Source organism: Ambystoma mexicanum, chromosome 6p (genome assembly GCF_040938575.1).
Source record: "Ambystoma mexicanum isolate Mex_15411 chromosome 6p, UKY_AmexF1_1, whole genome shotgun sequence".
NCBI classification, from domain to species: Eukaryota; Metazoa; Chordata; class Amphibia; order Caudata; family Ambystomatidae; genus Ambystoma; species Ambystoma mexicanum.
Window position 1 is genome coordinate 157843802 of NC_090935.1, and position 27206 is coordinate 157871007.

General features: G+C 46.2%; 1 protein-coding gene across 1 annotated transcript in view; it reads left to right on the plus strand.

The window, feature by feature from the left end:
* Positions 1-27206, plus strand: part of NOL6 (nucleolar protein 6) — a 915540-nt gene that overhangs the window by 167948 nt on the left and 720386 nt on the right. Inside the window, exon 10 of the mRNA XM_069626862.1 lies at positions 5006-5107. Coding sequence (XP_069482963.1) covers positions 5006-5107 — 102 coding nt within the window. The remainder of the gene's footprint in view (positions 1-5005; positions 5108-27206) is intronic.

Sequence of the window (27206 nt, forward strand, 5' to 3'; positions counted from 1 at the left end):
GTCTGATTGCTCCCATGTGGGCAAGACAACCTTGGTTCCCACACTTACGCAGGATGGCGGTGTGCGAACCCATCAGACTTCCAACCTGGTACAACCTTCTGTCCCAGCACCAGGGTCAAACAGTGCATCCTCAACCCAACTCAATGAACCTGGCAGCATGGCTCCTGAGGTCATAGAGTTTGGACATCTCAATCTACCACAAAGATGTATGGACATCCTAAAAGAAGCTAGGAAACCAAACACAAGGCACTGCTACTTTGACAAATGGAGAAGATTTGTTATTTGGTGCCAGAATAAACAAATCAACCCAATTGAATGCACTCCTTCCACTATTGTTACATACATGCTCCACCTGCTAGATGCAGGTCTAGTTTTTAACTCACTAAAGGTGCACCTGGCAGCTCTATCAGCCTACACCACCTCCCATAACAAGGTATCGTGGTGGAAAATACCAGTGGTTAAAGCTTTCATGGAAGGAGTAAAGAGACTTCATCCTCCAATTTCCAACCCACCACCAGGATGGGACCTGAACGTGGTGCTATCTAAACTCATGGGCCCGCCCTTCGAGCCCATGCATAAAAGTAGTCTCAAACATCTGACTTATAAAACTGCCTTCTTAGTAGCCATTACTTCTATAAGAAGGGTCAGTGAAATCCAAGCTCTGTCAGTGCAGGATCCCTTCTTTACCGTCCACAAGGACAAACTGGTTTTACGCACACACCCTAGGTTCTCACCTAAGTTTATCTCTAAATTCCACGTAAACCAGTCCATCGAGCTTCCGGCTTTCTTCCAAAACCCACAAAGCTCAGCTGAGGTGAAACTACACACACTAGATGTGCGTAGGGCGGTCCTCTACTATGTAAACAAGACCAGACCGTTACGAAAAACAGATCAGCTGTTTGTCTCCGTAGCTACAGGCAGAGAGGGGGGATCGCGTCTCTAAAGGTGCCATCTCTAAGTGGATTGTTAACTGTATCCAGCTGTGTTACTCACTCGCTGAAAAAACTCTGCCTTTCACGCCTAGGGCCCACTCTACAAGAGGTATTGGGGCCACTCTGGCTTTCATTGCAAATGTACCCCTTGACACCATTTGCAAAGCAGCTACTTGGAGCTCTATTCACACTTTTACTCAGCACTACTGCATTGACACTCATTCCAAGACAGATACACAAGTGGGTCAAGCGGTTCTAAGACATTTATTTGCTCATGACCCTTCTCACACCCCACCTCCTTCTTCAGGTACTGCTCGCTAATCTATGCACAGCATGTGATCTAAGCAGATTCCTCAAGCCTCAGAAGAGATACATTACTCACCGTAATCGTATTTCTGATGCTTGTATCTGCTTAGATTCACATGCGACCCACCCTTCCTCCCCTCTGAGAGAAGGTGCATGGTTGCTTGTAGTCTTACCTTTCTACCTATCTGCTTGGATTATCTGTACTCACGCTACTCCTCATGCTACCTCATGTCAGGAAAAACACAATCTGGGGATCCTAGATGCGTGAGGGATCATGGGTACAGTGGACGTCACACTAGGGATAGTATTACTGGCACGCCCTGTGTCGACGCCCATTTTCGACTTTCGAAAAACAAACTGTAATACTCTGCAGCTTCCACTAGATGTCGGCCTATGCACAGCATGTGAATCTAAGCAGATACAAGCATCAGAAATGCGATTACGGTGAGTAATGTATCTCATATATATATAATATATATATGAAAGAGACTAAGAGCTAATATTTGTAGTGTTCAAGGAAAAGACAAGAGAGAAATACAATAAAGAAAACAGCTGGGAGAAATGGTCACAGAGACTAGAGACTATTTAGAATTTTTAAAAGAAAAGAAACAAAAGAAAAGACTATCTTCAGAGACTTACCTGTCTATAACATAACTACGTGGCTGAAGTCTTCCGACATCTCAAGTGTTTCCAAGAGTCAAGACACGTATCCTTTACTTTTTCCTAAGAGAAGACAAAAGAATAGAAAGTTAATTTTGATAAGTTGTTTCGGAAACAAAATGACACCTGCTTACAGTTTCAGTGTACTTATTTGGGAAATTACAGAGGGAACTCCTTACACACCTCCCCTGGAAAAGGATAGAGAGTGGTTGGCCAGGGAACCAGCTGAAGAAGAGAGCCAATGAAGGGAGAAGGGTTGGATAAAAAGGGCAAAGGGAAACTGGAAGGTGGGAGGTTATTTTGGTGAGGTCAATGGAGGAAGAGGAGGAGGACTAAGAAACCAGACGGCTGAAAAGTGGTGTATAGGAATGTGGCGGAGAAGTGCTGAAGCAGTGTGCAAGGTGAGGTATTGGTTGGTGGGAGAAAGTGGTGCTTGGGTTGGTGTGTGTGCACAAGGTGAGTGAGACTAATGACAGAGTAGGGAATGAATGAGAAGGTGACTTGGAAAGTAAAAGGAGAAAGAATGTGCGAGACGGTGTGGGAATGGGAGTGTAATGGTAGGGTGGAGAGGGGAGGGTAGTAGTGGCATGAAGAGGAGTTTAGAAGTGGAAGTGTGGAGAGTGAAGTGTGTAGAGAAGTTGTGTGAATAGGGGGTAGTGTTGGGAAAGATTTATTTTTTTACTCTACGTTCCCTCCATAGTCTATGGACCCCAAACATTTACTTTTGTTTTTGACCTGTCCTGACTTTTTACAGAGAGGTTAATCTGAAAGGGTGTCCCTAATTACGCTCACACCAGAATAAATACACCCTTCTAGGGGAAAAAGGCCAAAAGCTGATCTTGTAAGGATATAAGTTTAATCTTTCAAAAATGGGGATGGGAGCAAAGGACTCTGCTGCCTGAACGGTCTTCTCCTGTCCCTCTTCTGTTCCTTCCCGCCAAAGTGGTGCCAGGCAGGGGTTTATATAGTCCTCTCTTGCTGTGACAACGCTTTCAATAGGTGTTGTGGCCCTGAAGAAAGTGGGTTAACCATCCACTGAAACCGGTAGGCCAGATGTGGCCCCTTCCTCTCTTCCAGAACTCTAGATAATAAGAGAAAGGTGGTAACATCTTTGTGAATCATCTCAGGCAAAGGTTTCTTTGCATGATAAAGCACCCATACTGGGTAGTAGTACAGCTACACTAGAAAATAGCTGTCAAACAACTAAGCAGAAAGGACTACACTCAGTACTTGTCCTGCCTTGCTTCTTTCTTTACCCACGGTGGGGTTCTTAACACAGAAAATAATTTTAAAATCTTATTACTTTTTATTTTAAGTGCACTCATACTAAGCTGAGAATGAGAATAAAGCTACACAATTCATCAGCAATGGTTTGGCAATGCACACATTTTATGTGAACCCTGTATGATTTCTTTGTGAATAGTGCAAGATAGGGCCAGCCTCTCTCCCTATCCCCTAACCCTAGATAAGCGGCTCACCAGCGCATTCTAGGGATAGCACAATCACAAGGGCTTAGGAAGAAATGTTGGGGGCAACTTTAGTTATAGGTTACATACTTGCAGAAGTGTATGAATAACTCTAAGAATTGATTACTGACCTGTGACTAGTGTGTGATAAATGTATTAGGAATTTCACAGGAATACTCACCGTTTTTTTTAGTCCATATAGTGTGTTTTGGTCACTAGATATGGACCATAGCTTCATTCCAAACTGTCTTTCCATACTAGGGATGATCTAAAGTCTTCTTTTCTTCATTGTCAACATTTTTGTGTCGGCCATCCTATTCTACATTTTCCTAGCTTTAGCAAGAATACACTGTAGCTCATGCTTTCCTTCATTTTGCTACCTATGAACATTTTTATTTGTACAGACATTTTCCAGTCATTCTACTCATGTTTTTATCTGGTCCTGTAATCTCCTCCACCCTCATTGGTATATTTCCCATTCTGCATTTTGTCGCACAGAACTACTGTTGAGTTGGTGTGCTGCCAGTGCTTGGCCATAGTGATGAAATTACTGCAAGAGCACCTGTTGTCATTTTTAGAATCTCACAGGCCGCATTGTTTCTGGGACGGATGGGGGAGTTTGACAGCACTAAGATTTTACAATGCCTAGGATCTGACATTAGAAATCTATCCAGCTAATAGTTGTCTTATATTTAAACAATAACTGCCTTTTTAAGTGCCTGCCCATGTCTGTGTATGTAATTATATTTGCTTGAGAGAGCCTTCCCAGTGCCCCTCCTCCCCCTAGTCCATTATACCGCCTAAACTTTAAAGCGCTTGTGGGTGCGGGAGGACCCTGTTTCCTTCCCAAAAAGCCTTCAGCTTCACTTCCATGTCCTTTTGCTCATTTTGTCATTGGGAAACGGATCAGTCTTTCAGACTGTCAGTCCAGGGAAACTTTCCCTTTTTGTCTTTCAACTTTTTACCTTGTTCTGGTAACTTTTGAACATTGCATACAATATGTGTCAATGCAGTGTAATGAGGATACCTTTGTATCACCCTAGCCTTTTTAACAGTGGGCTTTTTGGTTACAAATTTGCCTAAAGACAAGCTAGAGGCAGCAGATACATTACCATTTTACCCATAAAATTTCTGCAAAAAGTGCAAGACCTGTATACCAATTTGGACAGCTTCTGAGGGGGATTCGAGGCGTGGGCTGTTTCTGCACAGAGACTTCAGTCTTCTCTGCTGAGGCTTCTGAAGCAATGGATGTTTGCTGCGGATGCAAACTTGCATCTGGAAACAGATCTGAGCGTTTCCTGGGCTAGTCCTTTTCCTTGGGACAGGTAGTGCCCCAGCAAGACAAACGTTACAGGAGCTCTGCTCCGTCTATGGCCTTTTCCTACACTGCATGGATCGATGGCTTTCCTGCAATCTATAAAGGGGTACATGAATAGTGTTTTAGTTTTCCTGTTCGCCATATTATTGTATGCCTCCTGCTAATGAATGCTTTTTAGCCCCAATCGTTATATATCCTGAACCAGATAAAGGGAACAAATGCTGGGCTGGGTGTCTTCAAGCAGAGAGATTGAGCAGACATTGGTTTACAGATATGTTTTTATTCCTTGATTATTGTTTTTTTCTTCTTTTCCTTTCCCGCAGCCTGCACTTGCCGATTTCCATCAGGCGTTTGAAGTCGTTTTTGTTGACCCATCAGGGTTTGTGAACTTGTGTGCTGACATGACGGAGAGCAAGTACAAACAGGTACCTGGCGATCTTCCTAAATCCCTTTTCGTTTATCGACCATTCTCTTTACATAACCAGATTTCTCCCACAATAGGAAATTCATTAATAGTTATAAACTGCCAATATTGTTATAAACTGCCTCTTTACAGAGGCAGGTGAGTGGAGCAGCGATGCGCGGTGCCCATTTTGGGACAAAAACACTTTAAAAAGTGTCTGGATTCCCTACGAGCCTCAGCCACCATTTCCTGGTCTCTCCCCCTCCAACCCGCCTCCCATCCCGCCCACGGGCAGTGATCGGCTGCCACTCATCTCATAACCAGCCCTCCCAGGGCAGCCCTCTGCCCGGCAGCCCCTGCGGCTAAGGGCCCCAAGGCCAAGGGCGGCTCCCACTATGGCGGCTCCAGAGAGTGTCTGCAGGTGTCAGCAGGGGAAGCCAATGAAGCCACCAGACACCGACAAAACTGTAAGTGCTGGCATGGGTGGGGAGTAGAGCAATTACTCTACTCCAGAAAGCTCCTGCCACTCTAACTTACCTTTCAATGGCCTGCAGTATAATGTTAACCAGTACCATAACCCGAGAGAACCACAAAGATTAGCCTGCACCAAATCTAGACCAAATGTGACTGCTAGCATATGCCACACTTAGATGGACTTCTCAACCTTAGCCTGCGTCGCATCTAGATAGAAATTATGATTGTTAGCATATGCCACACTTAGATGGAATTTCAGAAATGTGATTGTTAGCATATGCCACACTTGGATGAATTCTCAAGCTTAGTCTGCGCCAAATCTAGACAGAAATGTGATTGTTAGCATATGCCACACTTAGATGGAATTTCAGAAATGTGATTGTTAGCATATGCCACACTTGGATGAATTCTCAAGCTTAGTCTGCGCCAAATCTAGACAGAAATGTGATTGTTAGCATATGCCACACTTAGATGGAATTCTCAAGCTTAGCCCGCGTTGCATCTAGATAGAAATATGATTGTTAGCAAATACCACACCTAGATGGAATTTCAGAAATGTGATTGTTAGCATATGTGATTCTTAGCATGCACCACAATTAGAATTATGAACCTAGCTTGCGCAGCATCTAGATAGAAATGTGACTGTTAGCATGTACCGGACCTAGATAGAATCCCACAATTGCAAGGACACCAATGCCAACTAACCAACCAACTAACAATTCCATCCCTCTGCATACACCTCTCAAACTATAACCAAACACAACCACAAGCCTTAAACGCAGCAATCCGCACAAACTTCACAACAATGCAACAACAAAACAAACCACACATAGACTTGCGCAACAGCACACGACGACTACGGACCATAAAACACCCCAAGCACAGCCGACGGACCCACCGTGCTGAGGCTGCCAACAGCACATCACTGATCTCTTGCACTTTTCCAGCTTATTCCCACTAACCCACCCCCTTCTCCTCCCCTTTTTCAGAGCCGCCAGGGGACCACTTCGGTGGTGATAGTGCACGGTACAAATGTCCTTTAACATTAACAATATCCACCCTCCATCCTGTGCGTAGGCTGCTGCAATCCTTTTTATTAGCACATGGAGAGAGTTATTGACCTCCTCTCAGCCAGTCATAGTGCAGTCAATAATTATTCGTATTGAATGTATTATGAACATTCTGGCTACAAAAGAAGATACGTAATCAACAATAAAATGTACAGTCAAGATTTCTTTTATCAAGACACTTCCTCTCTGGGAGGACTTCTTTTTTTTTTTCTTTTGCTGCAACATCCAATTTATCTCACAAAGAGAAAACATAACATAAGAAAAAGCTTTGACCTATAGAGAAACTGTTTAGTTTTATGTACACCTAATAAATGCTCATGTTAAACCGGCTTGCGTTGAACCAAGTTAACAATTAAAATGCGTGATGGTGTCGTTATTTAAATGCTAAAACATAAATCAAAATTTTCTGCTAACTCAGTTTGCCTATTACACACTTTTAAAGTTATTTTTACTTCACCACCAAAACTCAAAAACTTTTACTGCTGCCATCATAATGTGTTAATGGCCTTTTAGACCTCAGGAGGGTTTGTTAGCGCTTGGAATAATGACTGTTCCCACACTCAAGGCCCTTGGCTTCGCTTTGAGTCATAACTTGGTGGTAGATCATTATCGCACGATAATGACCCCCTGCTTCCGTCTATACGGCGATAACAATGGAGCGAAACCCTTTGGAATAACAAAATATAACAAATACATTTTGCTTGTCTAATTCTTTTTTAACCACTTTTTCTGTTCTGCCATGAAGAACCTGTGCATGCTGAGAGATGTTGCACTATAAATTAGCACAGACCTCTGCACGTTTTCCAAACCCCAACAGCTATTTCAAAATGTGCTCAGATGATGCAAGAGACAGGCAATTATAGCAGTAATTTTAAAGGACACAAACTATGGAGGTACTAGCCAGCCATTTAATTTTTTATTTTTTTTAAATTTTTTTTAAACTTTGGTTTTATTGGCATTTTCTTAATTTTACAAACCGGGCTGAATAACCCATAATGCACACAAAGCGGTTGTCTGTCCCGTTCAACCCCCCCCCCCGCAATCCTAATATAACTTCGGACGTGTGAGACAATGAGCGGCCTTTTCATATCTTGTACTCAGGAGACGATGTGGTAGGTGACCATTATTGCCGGTTGAGGTTGACGTTGCCGTTCCCCCGGTCGTGGGCACTCACAGCGAACCCGGCTGGACTCAGGTACCCCCCCCCCCCCAGTGCGGGCCAGTGTCTCAAGTCAGTGGACGTCCCATCCCCAAGATTGTTGCACCCCATACCAATTAGCCAGGAAAGACCTGAGTCATTGTTCACCATTGCTGTGAGTTTGTCCATCAAGAACATATTCTTTACTTTTGTCAGCCATTCCTCCTTGGAGGGGGGTTCCGGGCTCTTCCACTTCTGTGCCAGGGCCACCCTCCCCGCCCGCAGCATTGTTTCCATCATCCTTGGATATCTATATATTTCCGTGTCTTCCGGGGGTACGCCCAACAACATCGACAAAGGGTTCTGGGGGAGAGACTCATCTGACACCTCCGCAATCCAGGCCCGTACTCTTCCCCAGAAGTCCTGAACTTTCGGAAAAAGCCACCACATGTGCTTCCTGGATCCCCTCTGGCCACATCCTCTCGGGCACATCGGAGAAACACCTGGGAACATTTTAGACAGTTTCACTGGGTCCCTATGCCACCCCTGCAATATCTTGAAGTCATGCTCCATATCTGCGGTGAACAAGTTCCCATGGAAAGCGATTTTGAAAATCCTTGACCAGGTGTCTTCTGAAATGACCTCCCCCGTCAAATCATCCCAGAATGAGCAGAAACCCCTTCTCCCGGGGAGGTTGATAGTATTCAAAATTTTATACATGTTCGATACCGCGCCCTTTCTCGAGGTCGCTGAATCTAGTAACTTTTCAAAGGGAGTCAGCTGCCTCCTCAAATTTTGGCCCCATGATTGGTCGCACAGTATACCCTTGAGATGGAGGTATTCAAAAATGGTTAGGGACCCTTGGCCCAGTGCCTCCCTCAGGTCCTCGTATGAGAGGAATTCTCCCTCCCTGAACATCTGCCCTGCCCATTCCATCCCCAAGTCAGACCAGATCTGGGAATTTCGAAACCCCCTCCTGCCCAGGTCAAGGGGGAGTCCCCAAAGGGAGGACATCGGGGACGGCCATGAAGTAAGGTAAGCTGTCTGTGGGCCCTCCTTCCAAATTTCCCAAAGGACTCCCAGGGTTGGGTGACCTCTTAACTTTCCTGGGATGGATTTGCGTGGGGCAAATAGGAGGTCCCTGACCTTCAGGGGGTGGGCATCCATGTCCTCTAAGTAAGACCAGTATGTCCCCATCCCTTCTTTCATGTGTTCCAAGAGGACCCTCAACTGAGCAGCTCGAAAGTACAGGCGGAAATCAGGAAGCCCAAACCCCCACTCCTCCCTCGGCAATGTCAGGGTCGCTCTCCCTGTCTCTGGGTTTTCCCCTGCCATATGAATTCTTGGACTGCGTTTGTAGGACCCTAAAGGTCTGCTCTGGGATGATGGTGGGGAGCGCTGTGAACAGGTACAGAAGCCTCGGTAAGACATTCATCTTGACCGCTGTCATCCGGCCGTACCAGGACAGGATCATCTTGCCCCATCTCCTCAAATCTGACCTGATCCCTGCAATTATAGGGTCATAGGTGGTGGCGGCTAGTTTAGACAGATCCCTAGTTACCAGGACTCCCAGGTATCGGATGAAGGTCTTTCCCACCGCAATCCACTCGAACCTGTCCAGAGGGTCTAGCTCGGGGTCTCGTACTTTCATTGGGAGCAGGACTGATTTTGTTGTGTTGATTCTCAGTCCGGAGAAGCGGCCAAATGTGGACACCAGGGACAAAAGGGGGGAGGGGGAAGCGAGGCGGCCGGGTCCACCACATAGGCAAGGATGCCGTCCGCAAACAGGGATAGCTTAAATTCCACATCGCCTCTGCTAATCCCCCTAATGCCCGCATGCGCTCTGATCGCTATAGCTAACGGTTCTATCGTGAGGACGTATATCAAAGGGGAGAGGGGACAACCCTGCCTGGTCCCTCGTGAAAGTGCGAAGGACTTGGACAACCTCCCGTTCACCTGGACCCTCGCTGTGGGGGCTCTGTAGAGTGCCGATACCCAGCTCCTAATGTGTGACCCGAAGCCCATTTTCCGGAGAAGGAATTCCATGTATCTCCACTCCACCCTGTCGAAAGCTTTTTCGGAATCTAGGGAGAGGACACATGCGTCCAGGTCAGATTCCTGCGCGAAGTTGAACAGATCTATTGTTTTACTGATATTGTCCGACCCCTGTCTCCCACTTATGAAGCTCACCTGATCCCCATGTACCAACCTCGGCATTATCCCCTCCATCCGCCTCCCCACCACCTTGGCCAAGATCTTGACATCCGTGTTCAATAATGATATTGGACGGTAAGAGGAGCACTCTGCGGGATCTTTACCCTCCTTGGGCAGTACTGCTATAATGCGCCGATCATGGAGTCGGGGAGAATACCTCCTTCGAGGACAGAATTGAAGACCTTCGCCAGATGCGGGGCGAAGCTGGAGCGGAACCTCTTGTAAAAGTACACCGTAAAACCGTCCTCCCCCGGGGAGGTTCCCACCTTCATCCCGCTAATCACTTTGTCTATCTCATCCTCGGTGACCGGACCCTCTAACCCCTCCGACATCTCTTTTGTTAAGGCCGGGACTTGAATGGATTCCAGGATGCCCTCTATCTGGGCATCACCCTCGTCATATTCTGAGGTATATAGTTTCTCGTAGTAGTGACGGAAAGCCTCCCCTATGTGGGGAGAATCATAACCTATCGTCCCCTGGGCGTCCTTCACCGCTTTGACCATTCTGCTACGTTGGACTTCCCTCAGCTTCCAGGCTAGGATACTATCTGCCTTATCCCCTTTGTCGTAATATTTTTGTTTCACCATCTGGAGGCTTCTCTCTGTTTTGTGTAGGAGGAGATCTTTTAGTTGGAGTCTATAGTCCTCCAGGGCAGTGACCTGGTCATGCTCGAGCGGCCGTTCCGGAGGGCCACCAGGCTGGAACTGGGCTATCTTTTCCCTTAGGGTCCTTTCCCGGGCCTCCCTTTCCCTTTTCTTCTGGGCTCCTATTTTGATGAGCACGCCTCGTAGGGTCGCCTTGAAGGCGTCCCACAGTGTGTGTATGCCGACTTCCCCATTATCATTCAAATCAAAGAACTTCGTTATGGCATCTAGCACTTCCTGTGCGATGACCTCGTCTTTGAGAAGGGAGTCATTGCATTTCCAGCGGCCTCTGCGCTCCGCGTGCCAGCCCTCAGTTATAGTGATGCGGGCCATGTCATGGTCCATCCAAGGGATCGGGTCAACACTGTAGCCCGAGACGTGTGGGCGAAGCGTCTCGTCCACCAGAATATAATCGATTTTAGAGAATGAGGTGTGAATGGCCGAGTAGTACATGAATGAGGGGACGTCCGACCTGGGGGACGGAATTGTGTCTACCAGACCCAGCTCGGTGTTGACCCTCCGGAAACTGCGTGCCATGGCCTCGACCGCAGGTCTAACGTTTGGAAGACCAAGTCGCTTTCTATCTGAGGACGGATCCAGGACCATGTTAAAGTCTCCCCCTACCACTATCTTACCATGAACAAAGAGTTTAAGCCTGTCCCTTACTTCCTCCCAGAACTGGGCTTGGCCTTCATTTGGACCATATACAACTGCGAGAGTTAAGGGGGCACCCTGTAGTGAGCCCCTTACCAGTAGGTAGCGGCCATCGGGGTCCCTCAGGGTTGCTTCCTGCTCAAAGCCTACGCTCCTTGCTAGCAAAATAGCCACTCCCCTCTTCTTAGACCTGTGTGATGCGCATAAAATCTCGCCGATTCCTCCTCCCCTCATCTTGGGTTCCTTCCCCCGGGCCCAATGAGTCTCCTGCAAGAAGAGCAGGTCTAGTTTGGCTCTTCTAAACTCCTTGCAAACCAGGGATCTCTTTGTGGGGGTATTCAGACGTCGCACATTCAAGGTGCCCACCCCCAGGGCCGGCAAGCCATCAGCCATTATCTATGCGACTCTCCCGGCTGGCCACCCACATCATGTCAAAACTCCCGTCTCGCTTCATTTGTCTTGCTTCTGGATTGCTTGGATTCTCCCGTCCTCCCTCCCCAGGGGCCCTAAAACTGACTCCAAACATCTCCTCCTCCCCCCTCCCTGAAAGAACTACCCCTGCCAACTTGAAAGAACCCCCCACCCCCCTACCTGACGTCCAGCCAGTAAGTTCCGCCATTGCTGGCATGTGGCCGGACCACCAGCCTGACCTGGCCAGGCCTACAGTACAATGCTCATCTCCTTGAGACCCCTTTTTCCCCCCCGGCCTCGTCCCGTCAGTTGCCCACTGTATACTTGCTGTTCACGGGGACAGAGTCATCGCTAGGACCTCACAAACTTCCATACCTGTCCCGCAGCTTGTCGGGGCTCTCCCGCCGTCAGCCCTCCGAGTCCATTTGCTCTCCTTCCTGAGCGGGAGGCGGAGTATTCAATTTTTTTGTATTTTCGTGAGGCGGTCTTCCTTCTCCTAGATCCCGACTGACCTGGACCACCCCTGGCCAGTGCTTCCGGGCCGATCGGGCTTCTTCGGGGGGTTGCGTCCACCACGTAGTCGCGTATAGCTCCTCCAATATCCTCTTCTGTGACCAACATAGTGCGTTGGTCCATGTATTCGAAGGACAGGGAGAAAGGTTACCCCCACCTGTAACGCACCCCCTTCTCCTTGAGTAGCTGTGTTAGGGGACGGCACATTCTGCGCTTCGCCAAGGTGTAGGCGGAGAGGTCCTGAAAAATGGTGATCTGGGCATTGTTGTAAGTGATCACCCCTGCCTTCCTCGCTTCTTCCAAGACCTTGGTCTTTTCCGTATAGTAGTGGAATCTGGTTAGGACAGATCGGGGGTTCCCCGCCCTGCCCCCTGCTCTGTGCACCCTGTCGAAAGTGGGTTCCGTGGTCATCTCCGCGAAAAGAAGGGTAATAATGTCTTTCACAACTCGAGTTAGGTCTATCTCTGTCTCCCCCTCTGTTTCCGGAATCCCAAAAAATCTTAGGTTATTCCTCCTTTCCCTGTTTTCAAAGTCGTCTAACTGTCTGGCCTTCTCCTCGTCCCTTTTCTCCAACGTTGAGAGCCTCATGTCAAATTGGACTTCCTGTGCCGTTGACGAGGACTGGTTGGTTTCTACCCGTAGTAGCCTCTCCTCCACTTTATCCACCCTCTGGTCCATTTTTTCGAACTTCTGGGCGATGTCTGATCGCATTTCCCTAATTTCCTGAAGGATGGAGGCAAAGCCCCTCTCCATCGCCGTCGAGGATTCCGTCATGTTTCCCGGGTGGGACGGGTCACTGGCGCCCGTGTAGCTGTTGCTGCGATCCCCCATCTCCCTGTACCTAAACACTTGTAGAGACTAGCCAGTTCATGCGATCCTCCTCTGTGCCCCCCTCGGGGTCTGCCACAGGCCAAGAGCTTCCTCGTCTTGGTGCGGTCCCGTGGGGAGGGTGGGGGGGGCTGCCGGCGTTGTGTTCCAACCTCTGTTTGATGTCAGAGTTCTCTACCCGGGGGGGGGGGGGGGGTCAGGCGGGCACAGCACACGCCCCGGGGATGTTACCGGGGGCCACCACCTGATTTATTTATTTATTTATATTTATATAGCGCGCAAGCAGCCCAGGGGCATTGAGGCGCTGTTACTTGCAATAGCTTAGTTACATGGTAAACATGATAGTGATTGTTGACACATTATGAATACTACAGGAAATCATTCTGTTGTTACAAATATTGCATTTGGTCGTATATTACAACATATATGATAAGTATTCGTGCTGATGTGTCGGGCCTCCCCCCGACCGCACCGGCCCTGCTGATTGAGCAGGAGCGGGCTAAAGCTGTCCTATTTTCTGTGCCTCCGGGCTCACTGGGTTCCTCGTTGGATGAGTAGGTGCAATCCTTTCTCCCCAGTGTGTTTGCGCCGGGCTCGGCGGCAAGGCCGGGGCCCTAGTGGGCCTGTGTTGCTGGGGGTGGGGTGCGCCGTGGCCGCAACAGGGCGGCGAGTGCTGCGTGGTTAGCCACGGCGGCTGCTGTTCCCAGGTGTGCTCCCCTTTCCTGCGGCTGAATCCTGGGGGTGTTAGGGAGCGACGTCGCCGTTTCCAGGTCCCGGGTGCTGGGCCCGGGGCCGCTGGTAAGTTCCTCCCAGGCCGGTGCGGTCGGTGGGAGGCCCAGACCCCGGGGGCGGGGTATGTTGGGGGATGTTGCTCTGGGTGGGTCCGGCGGGGAGAACTGGTGGCGGCGGGAGGGGCTGTTCCCGCCCGTCTGGTGCTTCACCTTTGCGGGCCGCTTCCTTATTGCGACCGCTGGGGTCTGGCAGGGGAGGGCCCGACGAGCGAGCGGCCTCGCTGCCGCGGCCCCCCTATCTCCTCCGTAGAGCTTTGGCGGCCAACTCCATTCGCCGGCCCAGTCTGTGTCGGCGGGGCGCTGCAGTCCTGCAGGCAGCCGGGCTCACCAGCTGGACTCCGCCCGTCCGCAGGCCTCTCCCCGTCCTCGGCTCTGATGCGGCCCGATCTCCGGTTCCCCGGGGGCGGCGAGATCCGCTTTTTCGTGCTGGCGTCTCTCGGGGGGGGGGGGGTCACCGGTCGATGGCCACGCAGCTATTCCGCCTGGAGGGTCTGGGGGGGGTGCTCAATCCCTCTAAAAGGCCCAGTCCTGGCGGGAGCTTGGCACTAGGCAGCCATTGCCTCTGCTCCCCCTGGTGGTCCCCCCATTTAATTTCTTAATGAATCAGCATACAACCTGGGCAAGGATTTAGCTGCTTCTCCTCCTCTGTGTGGGTAGAAAAGCTGTGTGAAAATGGAAGAGGAAAGCAGTGATTCTCTTCTAGAAGAGTCAGAAACAATCAGTTACTTGTAATCCTAGTTCTCCATCATGTTCGTCTGTATTCAATTCATTAACACCGATTTGGATTAATTTAATTTGTTTTTTTTTTAACAATACATATGCTAAACTACCAACTGCTTATTTATGACCGCTTGCCAGCATCAGCAAACGCAGGGAAATAGAAGAAACATTCAAACAAATGGGCTTTGTGAGGGTTGGCATCATGGAAGGAGACACGGACAACAGATTCAAAGTTTAACAATAATGTTTTATTTAGAAAACGTCAGGATGGAGTAAGGCCTATCTTGCCCTACCTAAAGAAACTAAGGAAAGGGTTACCAGTCATTTGGTTGAAAAAAAAGGTTGACAGTACAAATGGTCGACACTATTTGGTTGAAAGACAAATGGTCGAATTTTTTTTTTATAGTATTTTCACTTTTTTTTGGGGGGGCCCTACCCCCTTTTTTCTAAAAAAAACCCTAAAAAATATATATATAAATAAAAAAAAAATTCGACCATCTGGCTTTCGACCAAATTCCGTCGACCATTTGTCTTTCGACTGTCTTTCGACCAAATGACTGGACAGCAAGGAAAGTGTGTGTCAACATATTCAACTAAAAGGTCTGTCTGTGTCCAAAACCTGTGCTTGCCTGCCCAACTAAAGCTAAACAATGTGTAGAGATGCCGACCATAAACTAAGCAGTGATTCAGATATAGTTCTGAGCTGTTTTCCAGCTCTGGGTTTCCCTCAGCCTCTTTTTCCCCAATGCAAATAGGTTCACCACAATGTTAAATGTACCTTTGTGTAGACTTGAAGAAATACAGTAGCACACTATTGCAAGGATCAGGATGTCCTTCCTAAGTTCAACACAGTTCCAGGGTACCAATATTTAGGGTTTCCTTACCCAAGTTCAGTTTTCAAATGCGACACAAGAAAAAGAAGTATCTTGAAGCATTATGTGTAGCACGAGACTTTACTACTCGTGACTCCCTTCACCAAGTCTGATGTTCACTATCGGTTGTTTTCCTTCTTTCACCACAGCAAATTTCCTTGTTAGCTTCTAGGGGTTCCCAGGTCTTGGCGCAGTTTTAGACTACACGATCCACCCACCACAGGTCACGCAATCGGGAACTTTTGGGGTTCAATAGTTTAATCAACAGGCAATTTCTTAAGCCACAGCTTCACCACTTTATCACTTATGTTGTTTCTTAATCTGGATTCTAAAGTTTCTTGCATTCCACAAGTGGTTCAGTTTGCCAAAGAGGTTGCTTTCATTGTTAAACGTGGCTTTCCCTTAACAAAGTATACCTTTGCTCGTTTCTTTCTCTTCGGTATTCATTAAGGGTCAGTGTTGCTTAATTAAGTGCCACCTTGCAGGTTTCATTCAGTTCGTATTCAGTCGGAGTACGTTTGGGTTTTTCTCACTTGTTTCATGCAGCAATAGGAGTCTGTTCATTTGATTCCACGCCCGCTACTGTATTCATGGGTTTTCGGAGCTCCCCGTTCAGTAAATTGTCCCTGATAATTGCCCGGCCATTGCCGCGCATTCACACGGCTTCTCCCCTTCTGGTATATGTCCCACTTGTTCCAGTTGGTTTGGGCTCCTGTGGGGGTTTCTTATAGGTGACTCCTAGGAGTTGCTGTATAGATCTATAGGTCTAGAGACCCCTCAGGAGTCCAAACTCACTGCAACACATGGGACATAATACACCAAACGAGCAGGGTGCTTACTAGATGTGTGTTGTATTTCAAGAATTATACATGAGGTAAATATAAATGCACTGAACATGTGTGCTATATGCTAAAATAGCTTCAAAACATGCAAAAAAGAAGAGGCTGTGAAATCGCCAGACCAACACTACATGTATGTCTCTATATGTATATAAAAGAAGTTAAAAAATACACAAGTTGTGAATGTATTTGATTGTCACTTTACCGACCGGGCAAGTTGGAGACATTGAATGTCAAATAGAAAATAGAACTAATAAATGCACACGATTGTGCTCTAAAACAAATCTCTTAGGATACACCTTTGTAATATACTGATGATGAAACCAGACGACAAATGTGCACTGAATATCTCCCCTAAGAGGGAGTATTTTTGCTGCGTTCTTGTGTGTCTTATAAGCTTTAACAGCATGGATTCTCAAAATTAAATTAAGCCACTAAGTAACGAATCCAGATTTAATGTCTAAGCTGAAATTACCAATATTGACCACTAGATGCCAGCAGAGAACCTCCTGAGGTTTCTCCTTTATGTTAAAGAACTCGCATTCACTTCTCAAGTAATGTACACATAGATAGTGTTATATTCTACGTTCTAACGGAATAATTACATTATTAACGCGGGTGTTCATACTGATTTCCATTTTTTTGGGATTACTTTTGCTTTCTGAGCCCCCTAAGCCTATCGCTGGCATTCTTGTTTTTTAAACTTACTTTTTTTTCTGTCTGAGGGACTTCGGGTTAAGACCTCCCTTTAGAAACCCTCCTTTTTTGATGTGTTCCTCTTGGTAGTCCATATGGCTCCCAGGGCAGGGGCGTGGTCCTTAGGTACCCCGTGTTTTCCTTGGGTGCGTTCCGTCACCCAGAAAGTTTGCTGAGAGCTAGGCAGCCGTTGGACAGATTTGGCTACAGACCTCTGTTGAGGGTGTGAAGAGCTGTGATGAAAGGGAGAAAAGAGGGTGTCCACCAAAATCTCCTAATTGGTAGCGCAGTAGAGGAGCCAGGAAGGGTATGGGCTGTCCGCTAGGCATAGTTGGTTCATTGCATTTTTTTTACGGAATGCTTGACATTGTCCCAGGAATACACGCTACACTTGGGTAGGTTCGTACACAACTTGAACCATTTCATTATCAAGTTTATTTGGATTTACATAAGAACAATCCATAAAATCATAAACATACATACAATTTAGAACACAATAAAACATACCATATCACGACACAGAGGGGATGGACAACAGAGGGAAGGGGGAGATAAAATTACAAATTAAATTCATCAATCAGTATGTAAAAAAACACATTCTCAGGGTAATGTGTTAACCAGTCGTTTCCTTTGACCGAGTGTTAGCAGCGAGCAGCCAACTTGTGTTGAGTTTGCCCATAGCAAATAAGTTAGGGCTAGCCTGTACTGCACAACACCCGATTCCCATAGAAGTGGCGGGATAAACCTTTTCACGCCTTCTTTCTCATATGCAGGGCAAAAAAGAATCGAGTGTGCCAAATCTTCATATGGAGCTTTGCAGGTTGGGCAAGATCTATCTGCGCCATACCCGATATTGGCCAACCCTGGGATCCTACCACTCGTGTCCTTGGCTATCAGGAAGGTAATCAGTTCCTGAGTATCGTTCTGCTATTGTCCCGCAATCTGAGGCAGTGTAAGACTGGCTGCAGTGAGACTGTATCACTAATTGGGGTACAGCCCAGCTCCATCCATAATCCAAAGTTGGCGGCAAAGGTTTGGAGCCCCAACAAGTTTTTCAGAAATTGATTCTCCAAGGTTTGCACTGCGCCAATGTTTGAGTACCCCCACAACTCCATTCCGAATTCAGCAACAGATGCTGCTTTTCCCTTGTGTAACTGGAGGAGGAGTGCTATTGGCTCAGCATTAAACATATGCATGGCCCTAGATACCAAACCCAGAGCCTGCTTGAACTGTAGTGCCTGTTTACGTGTGGCAACGCACCCATATTTTCAGAGTATCTGACGCCTAGATAATCAAAGTGATCAACCCTGGGGATGACAGCTTTCCTACTGTGCATAGCCCTAAGGTTCATCCTTCGATTACCCTTCCTGCAGGACATCACTGCTGACTTGGCAGCTTTTACCACTAGATCCTCCATAAAGGTGGCATGTTCCGTAATAAGTACCTGCAAGGCCCAGGGAGCACGGACCATCAATGTAGAATCATCTGCATATACCAGGAAACTGTAGTGGCCGATCGCCCATCTTTGGGACATCAGCGCAGGAATTTAGTAGGTGTTTGTAAAGGAATTGTACGATCGGACCGAAAAAAGGTCTGACCGTACAAAAAGTCTGAAAAATGCTACCGTCAAAGGTTCGAACACCAAAAGTTCGAACCTTTGGTGGTAGCATTGTAGGTAAGTATAAAAAAAAAGACTGCGGGGGTGTCCCCACAACGCCCCGCTCACTATACTTTAAAGTATAGTGAGCAGGGGATGCGGGGGAAACCCCTGCTGCTCCCAAAAAAAAAGGACCCTGCGGCGCTGGTTCCCAATCACGGAAGTGAAAGGGAACAGGCGTTGCAGGGACACAGCCTGAAGAAAAGGTAAGTAGGGTTTGTTTATTTTGGGAGTTTGGGTGTGGGTATGTAGAGGTTTTGAACGTGTGTTCCCATGGGAAATGTACAAACCTTTTGTGGTTCATACATTTCACATGCAAACTTTTCGGCCGCGGGGAAAATCAGCCGCGGTCGGATCACCTAGATCCGTTTTGTAAAGACCATTTATATGTAAAAAGAATAGAAGAGGGGCCAGGACACATCTCTGGCGCACCCCCAGTTCTACTTTGAACGAGCTTGTGCAGCACCCATTGGCCCCACTACTCACGCAGGCTTAGGTACTACCATGTAACCTCGCCATAAGGTTCACCAGTGCACCCGGTCAATTCATGCACCTGAGCATTTCCCACAGCTTAGCACGATTGACCTTGTCAAATGCTGTGGTCCGGTCCATGAGTAGCAAATACACTGGCTCCTCCTTCCGATAGAGTGAGCTAGCCAGTACCAAATGAAGATTTAGTGCCTGTAGCATTGAGTAGACTTTGGGACATAGTCATGAAGAAATTGTAAACTATGGAGAATCAATAATAAACTCAGTATAGCATAAATATTGGGCTATTCAATATGCTGGGACATACTATGACAACGGATTATCGTATTTACTGGCTTCTATCGGTGGAAGTGATTAATAGATATATTATAATGGATATAATTAAATGGATTTGAAAGATAATGTAATTTAAAGAGATGCTATGAAACATTTTTGGAAAATGTATCATATTTTAAACGATTCTATTGGTATTGCAGTAAAGCATTGCATATATAATATATGTTGCTAAAATGTCATTTTAACTGTAATGCACCAATCATGAATAAAAAATAAAATGTATTATTACACATAAGCAAAATGGAGTTTAAATATGTGCTAGGCAGTTTTAAAATAAGTAAACTTCCTTAGACAAAACCCTTCCCAACCCAAAAGCCAGTAACAGGATAATTACTGTGTGGAGAAGAAAGCCACCTGTCCTCCAGGCCAGGAAGACACCCGACCTTCAGGCACTTGAGCCAGGTGAGGTTTACAGATGGAGGGCACTGCAGAGGCCATGAGAGATTTCCCGCAAAGGACCAGCCATTCCATTCAGCTTAGACCGATGGTAGAAAGCTAGGAGAAGAAGGAGGAGTAGGGTGCAAGGACGAAGGATCCAGCGTCCTGCCAAAAAGGCATATTGGGAACATTTTTAATTTTGCCGATTTCCTCCCATAGATTTCTATTGGACACCCTTTCTTGTTGCTTTGTTTGGACTTCTGACCTGACTTTTTGGAGGTCAGTAAATCCCTCTGCTTTACTTCCCTTGTCTTTTTGCCCATTCTTATGGGGGTGGGGTGGGACTGATCAGTGCTGTCTCAGTGAATTTCATGGATTGTTACAATTGCACACATCACCTTAAAGTGAAGTGCTGTTAGTATGCTTTGCATCCTCATAACCTTTTCTGTAATGACATTTTGGTTATTTTTACAATGTGTCTGGGACAAACGGTGGCAGCAGATATTTTTATACAAGGTTTTACATTCTTTTTCTACGCACTTTTACCGCAATGGCTCCTAATGGCGGCTAGCACCCTAAAATGGCTGTGCCACAAGGTTTTTGCCCGTCCATTGGCCATATTGTACTTTGCCCTTCTTGCTGCCTTCTCAGGTCCGGAGTTGCCATATATGGTGAACTGGGGTGTCCAACCCAGCCCTTACAGATGAGGTAGCAATACTTGGAGATGTATGGAGATGCAGAATATACTCTAACATCAATAATCAGACTGACTCAGGAAGTTGGCAAAGTGCGTCTGTTTTAATATCAATTATGTGAAACGGGGAATGACCACGAACATCAACAAACTGGCTCGATCGTCACACTCGATGCACATCATAAAAAAAAAAACTGCTTTGATAGTAAAAACTTGTCATCATTGATGACAATCTACATGGCAAACTACAAAAACCTACTTGGGAAGGTGATCGGCTTACAGGGAACATCTAGGAATACGTTCCATGCTTGTCAGGGAAGGTGATTGGGTCCCTAACATCAGGTGGGGCAACTGAGCACTCCTCTAGTGAAGGTTTCTACGAACTTCATCAAATACATGACGTCCTATTGGTTATACAAACTATAGGGCTCTATTACATGGCCCTCTATAATTGGTTGGCACCCTCGTACCCCTCTGTAATATTCCACACACGTAAGCAGCACGCAGGCTGGCATCCAGGTGCTGGTGGGCTGATCATAACCATAGCTTCCCACCAATTAGCCTGTCATCTATCATCACTCTTGCCTGCTGGTCAATTAAGGCTTTGAACTTGGTCTTGGCAATGTTCTCTGTGCTGGAGAATATGATAGAGTATAGGCATACTCTGTCTTCTTGGTTTCAATACAGCTCAGCCTAGTGTCTATTTCCACCTGACCATGTGACTGCAGACCATGTTTTAGAGTCTTTCTGTATTTGAAATACTATTAAATGTTGAACCTCTGACGTCTTCAATGTTCTTGCTACTCACCTAAGACGGAGGTTTTGTTCTTTTCACACGTTCTGTAACCACTGCTCGAACATTCAGCCCTACGGTGGCCTTGACTTCTTGGTCATGGGCCAACCAAGCCTTTCTTTGATTCACCTTCATGGTTAAGTTTTAGATATCTAACCGTGACACAATGAAAAAGCCTTTCTGCACTGGGATCCAGCTCTGCTAAAGTACGTTGTGGGAACATCCATAGTCCTTACATTTCCTATGCATATACATTGGTGCATCACCGCAATCTAGTCACTACATAGACAATATTTAAGAATACTTTGTCTATTTGCGTTACTGCATATCTACAGTTGTAAAATGACTTGATATCTTATTCTTTATTTTTGTAGCATCTACATCTCTAGCACGAAATGTTGCTCATCTTCAACACCTCCTTTTTAGAGACTATAGAATGTTTGTTCTCTCGTCTCTGCATCTCTTCTGGGTGCGTCAGCTCTGCTTCTTCATGACGTCACCAATCTTCTCTTTTGCTCAGTTTTCACTCTGCCTCCGGGATTTCATTCAAATGGCCAGCATATTGTCGTGAATGCATGTATGGCTTCCTCCATGGGAACTTTTCTTCCAAGATTCTTTTTGGTATAGGTATTTTCACTGGCACTGCACGTATCTCTCACTCTGGCTCCCAACATATAGGCAGCATGGGGGAGAAGCTTTGGGTGGGGGTACTTGGCTCCACCTCTACACTCCCCCTCTCGGCGATTCATCGACCACTCTCATCAACCTTCAATACATCCTCGTCTGAAGAAATGCTTCTTAGGGACCCATATCTTTGACTCCTTTTAGGCATCCTGCTGATTTCACATGCTCAGCAGCACTCCAGGACAGAAACATGCATTGTCCACTTGGACCGCAGTAGATCCACTTCCTCACATACTACTTGTGGTTCTTTGGGTACAGGAACTTCGTTCCCTCAGGTGCATGAATGCTGGCCCTCACGTAGTCTCAGATTTCTTCATCTGTCAGCTCTTCAGTTTTCAATCCTGATTCAATATCAATCATGATCTTCATTCCTGCAGCTTTCTTTGCAGTCTTCTTGTATTGTGAGATTATTATCCTGATCACAAAAAATCCAAACAATATCACTATCGGGGCTCCAAGGAACTTGAATATATTTGCCATCCATTGTGGAACACATGAGAATATTGATCCAAACCAACTGTCATCAGCAATGTCTTTCACTTCGTCTATCATCTGGACGTGTAACTTCGTCAGAATCAATATATTCTCGTCATCTTGAGAAGGCATGAATGTGCAACATGATTCTCCCATTTTGGCACAAACACCTCCATCCATAGCTGTGATCATATCCAGGAAGTATCTGTTCTGAAGAGTCCACAGTCGTATGGCTCTCAGCTCTTCCTTGATAGCATTGAATCCCTTTAAAGTAGTTAATCGTCTGCAGCAATTCCCATCTGGTTATCAGTAACCATTTAGTATTTGCATCTGTCAGAATCCTGGCCATGAAGATTATTGTCAATATCGATGAAGTCTTACTAAACAATCTGTGATCATATGGGATGGAATCAAAGGCTTCTCTTGACTTAGCTGAGAACTAGTTCTCTCTCTCTTCAATCGAATCAGGAGTTCAGCAGATCTTTTCTTCCTAAGGTGAGCATCTGCTTCGGGAACTCACCAATATTCAGGTCACTTTTAGGAATCACTAATGCTGGAACATGAAGGTTCACTATAGAACATGGTCCTCCCCAATCTTTGGGCAGCTTCATATAAGCTCTGGATCCACAAGCCCAGAATTTCTCATTTTCCTGGCATGTCAAAGATTCAACCACAATTCTGATTCTCTCCAACTTTTCCTGTGCCATTATTTCTGAAACATAGCTTTGCACTGTCCAGAGGCACTATCTGCAAAGGCCCTCCTTTGTCTTTGACCCATGTCAGTTTATCAGGTCTCTGCCATAGAGGTTTGCATCCATTCTCTACAATGTTAATAGTCGGTTTGTAGCATCCAATTACTACCCACCCTCTGCAGATAACTACTCCTTCCCATGCATCTGGAGAATGTACTGATCCGCCATTTGGCCTCTGTTTTTCCATATTTTAATGTCTTCTGGAGATTTTCCTGCACTCTCAAGCATTCTGTTCACTTCCTATCTGATTCCAGCACCTTTCACTCCAGGCTGTTTGTATCTGATCACATGATTTCTGGTGTGGGCTATTGCACTGTTCTTTGTGTCTTGAACATAATCATCTTCGTCTGGCGCTGTCCATTCTGTTGCACATACTAAAGAGGCTGTTCTGCCCATTAACTGATCTCTTGCTCGGCAGAGTGCAATGTGAGATAGACAGTGTGCATTCTGAACATCTATTTCAATGGCTATGCATATCTTCGACTTCCCCATACTGTAAGGCAGGAGTGCACATACATAGCATTCCTCCTTAGAGGTTTGTTTGCCTACCTCCTTCATGGTCTGATACTACATATTGTTTCCCAAATTTGCTGTGCTGTCTAGATAATAATTCAATTCATTATCATCCTCCCTTGTACTTCTTTGCCTCATGATCTTCTATTATCATCTCATGAAGTATATCAGCATAATTCCTTCTCACTGGGGGAATCATGGGGACATGTCAGTGAAATCGGTGTCTTAACATGTGCTACTGGTGTAGGGCTCTTCCTATTGGCATAACCAGAAGGTATCCAAGAATAATGAAAAACGTGCAAAGCCGGCCCCCCCCACCCCCAAGGGGAAGCCCAGACCTATCTGTCACAGGACTAGGCACTTTCATGTGTACCACTGGAGTATGGGCGATCACATAAGGCCTTGGTTGCCTTATAATTGCCACATCTACTGCCTTGTTTGGATCATAATAGACAGTACGTGCTGTGAGAAAGAAGAATGACAATGAACATGATGCATGCATACATTCTGTATCTGTATGTCCATTTTATACAGCAATGGCTTCTTGCACGTCGTGGTGCTCTTTCGTTGTTTGCCACATTGTTGTTGCTATCAATGTTGCCCATAGTGCTTATGATTACTTTTAAGGAAGGAAAAAACTAATTTTATTCGGGCAATCTCATAAAATATTCTGGCAACTGTTTTATCTGCCCCGCAAGCTCCACAAGCAACTGGATGATTGCAGGACGATTGATAGGAATCCGAATGACCACAAAAGAGTTGTCTTTTCACCAAACCAAATGAGGATGTGCTTCCAGCAAATAGTAAAAGACCAAGGTCTGTAAATTGTGAATATCATCGCATGATAAACCCATCAATGCGTTCAACGAGATGTGTCGGACAATAAACAGATCTGCCTGCGATTTTCATGTATCAGCCAGTTTATCGCAGGTCGATTACTAGGATCCCTCTGGAATACACGAGTATTGATTTGTTGTCTAACAAGATAAGAAAGTTCTTCAAGAAAAAAAGACCATTCCAAGCAGTTTGTGTGCGTCCTCGTCGGACAGGACCATCTGTACTCGCTACACAGAACTCGGGTATCTGGAGGATTTGCTCAATTATGGCTGTGAGCACTCTCCTCACAACTGCACCATTTTTATAATCTTTCAAAAACACATTTTTGTCAACAGTTCTCCTAACCAATGAAGGATATGCACAAAGAATGAAGAGGAAAACAGCAGGAATGATCAGATTAACATTGCCATTAGACACCACCATGGGCGCCTCCAAAGAGAAACCCGTTGAGAAAGGCATCGGGTAACTGCTCCCTTTTCCAATCGTAAAAGATGAACTCTAGGTCTGGCATTTCTTTTCCCTTGAAGACTTCAATATGTCTCAGTCCAATGTTAAAGCTCCTGTGGCTCAAGAACAATATCTTTTTCACTCCTTGCTTAGCAGCTACAAAGAGTGTCTCGAACGAATCACAGTCCAATTAACTCTTTATCTGTCTACTGGACAGTCTCTGCGTCCTCCTTCTGCGTCATTGATCTAGTCTGCGCATGCTGAACTTCTTCTCCGTGGCCTGTTTCCGAATGCGCTTGGGGTGAAGCGGTCTCACCGGTGTAGATCTTCACATTGCTGAGAAATATCCAAGCGTGTCTCCCTAAGACCTTCACTGCCGGCGTGACGTCCTCTATGAGGAAAGGACCGTTAAATCTGGGTGGATGCCATTTACGGACAAAGTTCCTGATCAGAATTTGATCTCTGGGAAATAACTTTGGCAATAATAGTTCATTTGGTCCGGTTGCTGTATGGTTTTCTTGTGTTCTGAGACCGACACCCCGTCCACTTGAGTTGATCTGAATTGACAGATACTTGTAGTCATACATGTTAAATATGCACGTAACTCATCACCTAACAATTCTGCTGTTGCTTGGGAATCTGGGCATCACTTCTAGTCCTCGATGGAGAAGTGAGAGGCGCTCTCATTTGCATCCCCCGTTACTAGTTTGTGAGGTGATGGTCAGAACCTGGTTGATTCCTCAGTGCATATAATGCAGGAAGCAGGCAATATAGCCATCCTTTTTTTCAACGTTACCTTTAGCTTGGCTATCCTTTCCTTGAACAGACTGTTGAGTCTCTCACATTATCTGTTTGCTTGTAGGTGATAAGCTGACAACCTATCATTTATACTGAGCAATAAGCTAATTTGTTCAAACACTTCATTCCAAAATGTGGGCCATTATCTGATCTCAATACCCCACATATTTCCCATCTAGGAAACACTTCTTGGGCTAAGAACTTTGCAGCGCATGAGGCGTCTGGGTGTGTGCATGGGCCACCCTCGACCCACCTAGAAAAGGGGCACCAAACCACTATTGGATATCTATAACCATTACAACCTTGCAGCGTGGCAACATAATCAATATGTAAATGCTGAAAAGAACCTTTCGTCAAGGTATAACTCCTATAACTGTTCGCAGCGTGTGCCCAGCAGTAAACTTTTGACATACGATACAATTTACTACATAAAAAGCACCGTATTCTAACAAATTCGGTACAAACCAATCCTCTGCAATAGTTGCTGTGAGGATTTCCCTAGTGACATGCGCAGGGTAGTGTAGCTGTTCCAACACCACCCTTAATAAGGCTACATGCATCACCGGTTTACCAGTGCGTTCCTGTCGTCGGAAGGGGATAAAGAACATTCCCTCCGTGTCCACAAATCTTTCTCATCTTGTCGTGCTCCACCTTGAACTTCCATCAGTTGTGTCTTCGATAAGTTTATTAAAGCTTTCATTCACAAACATCATCACCACCATTCTTTGATTCACAACAGGCGTATCAAAGCTCATGTCGTCTGTTGAATATGCAACTCTTTTTGCTTCTTCGTCTGCGGCTTGGTTTCCACGTGAAATGAAGGCTGCTCTCATTCATTTATTTGAATGTATAAAGCGCGCAAAAGCCCTGAGGCATCTTGGCGCTTTTACAGAAGATTCAAGCAGGATTCACTTGGGTACAAACAGAGACAACCGTGTGGTACAGAATGACAGGGCTGAGACATTGTACATACATTTACAAGATAAGGAATGGTGCGTTCCAGGGGTTACAAGGGAACTTCCTAAAGGAGGTGCCTCGTTGAACAGCCTGGATTTCAGTGCTTTGCGGAAGGCAGTGAGGGAGGTGTCCTTCCTGATAGGGCGTGGCAGGGCGTTCCAGTTTTTAGGAGCTATCACAGGAAAGCTCGCTCCTCCAACTTTGGCTTTTAAGGGTAGGGACCAAGAGCTGGTGGGAGTATTGGGCCCGCTTCGGTCCAAGTGAGTTTTCCCGGTGAATCTTTTCTGACAGATACAAGGGTGCAGAATAGGAGAAGCATCTATGGGTGATAGTGAGGGTCTTGAAGAGAATACGCTCTTTAACTGAGAGCCAGTGGGCGTTGTCGTCTGGCCTGGGAGATGTGCTCGCTCCTAGGAATGCTTGGTGCTGCTCCGAGGGCATTGCTTTG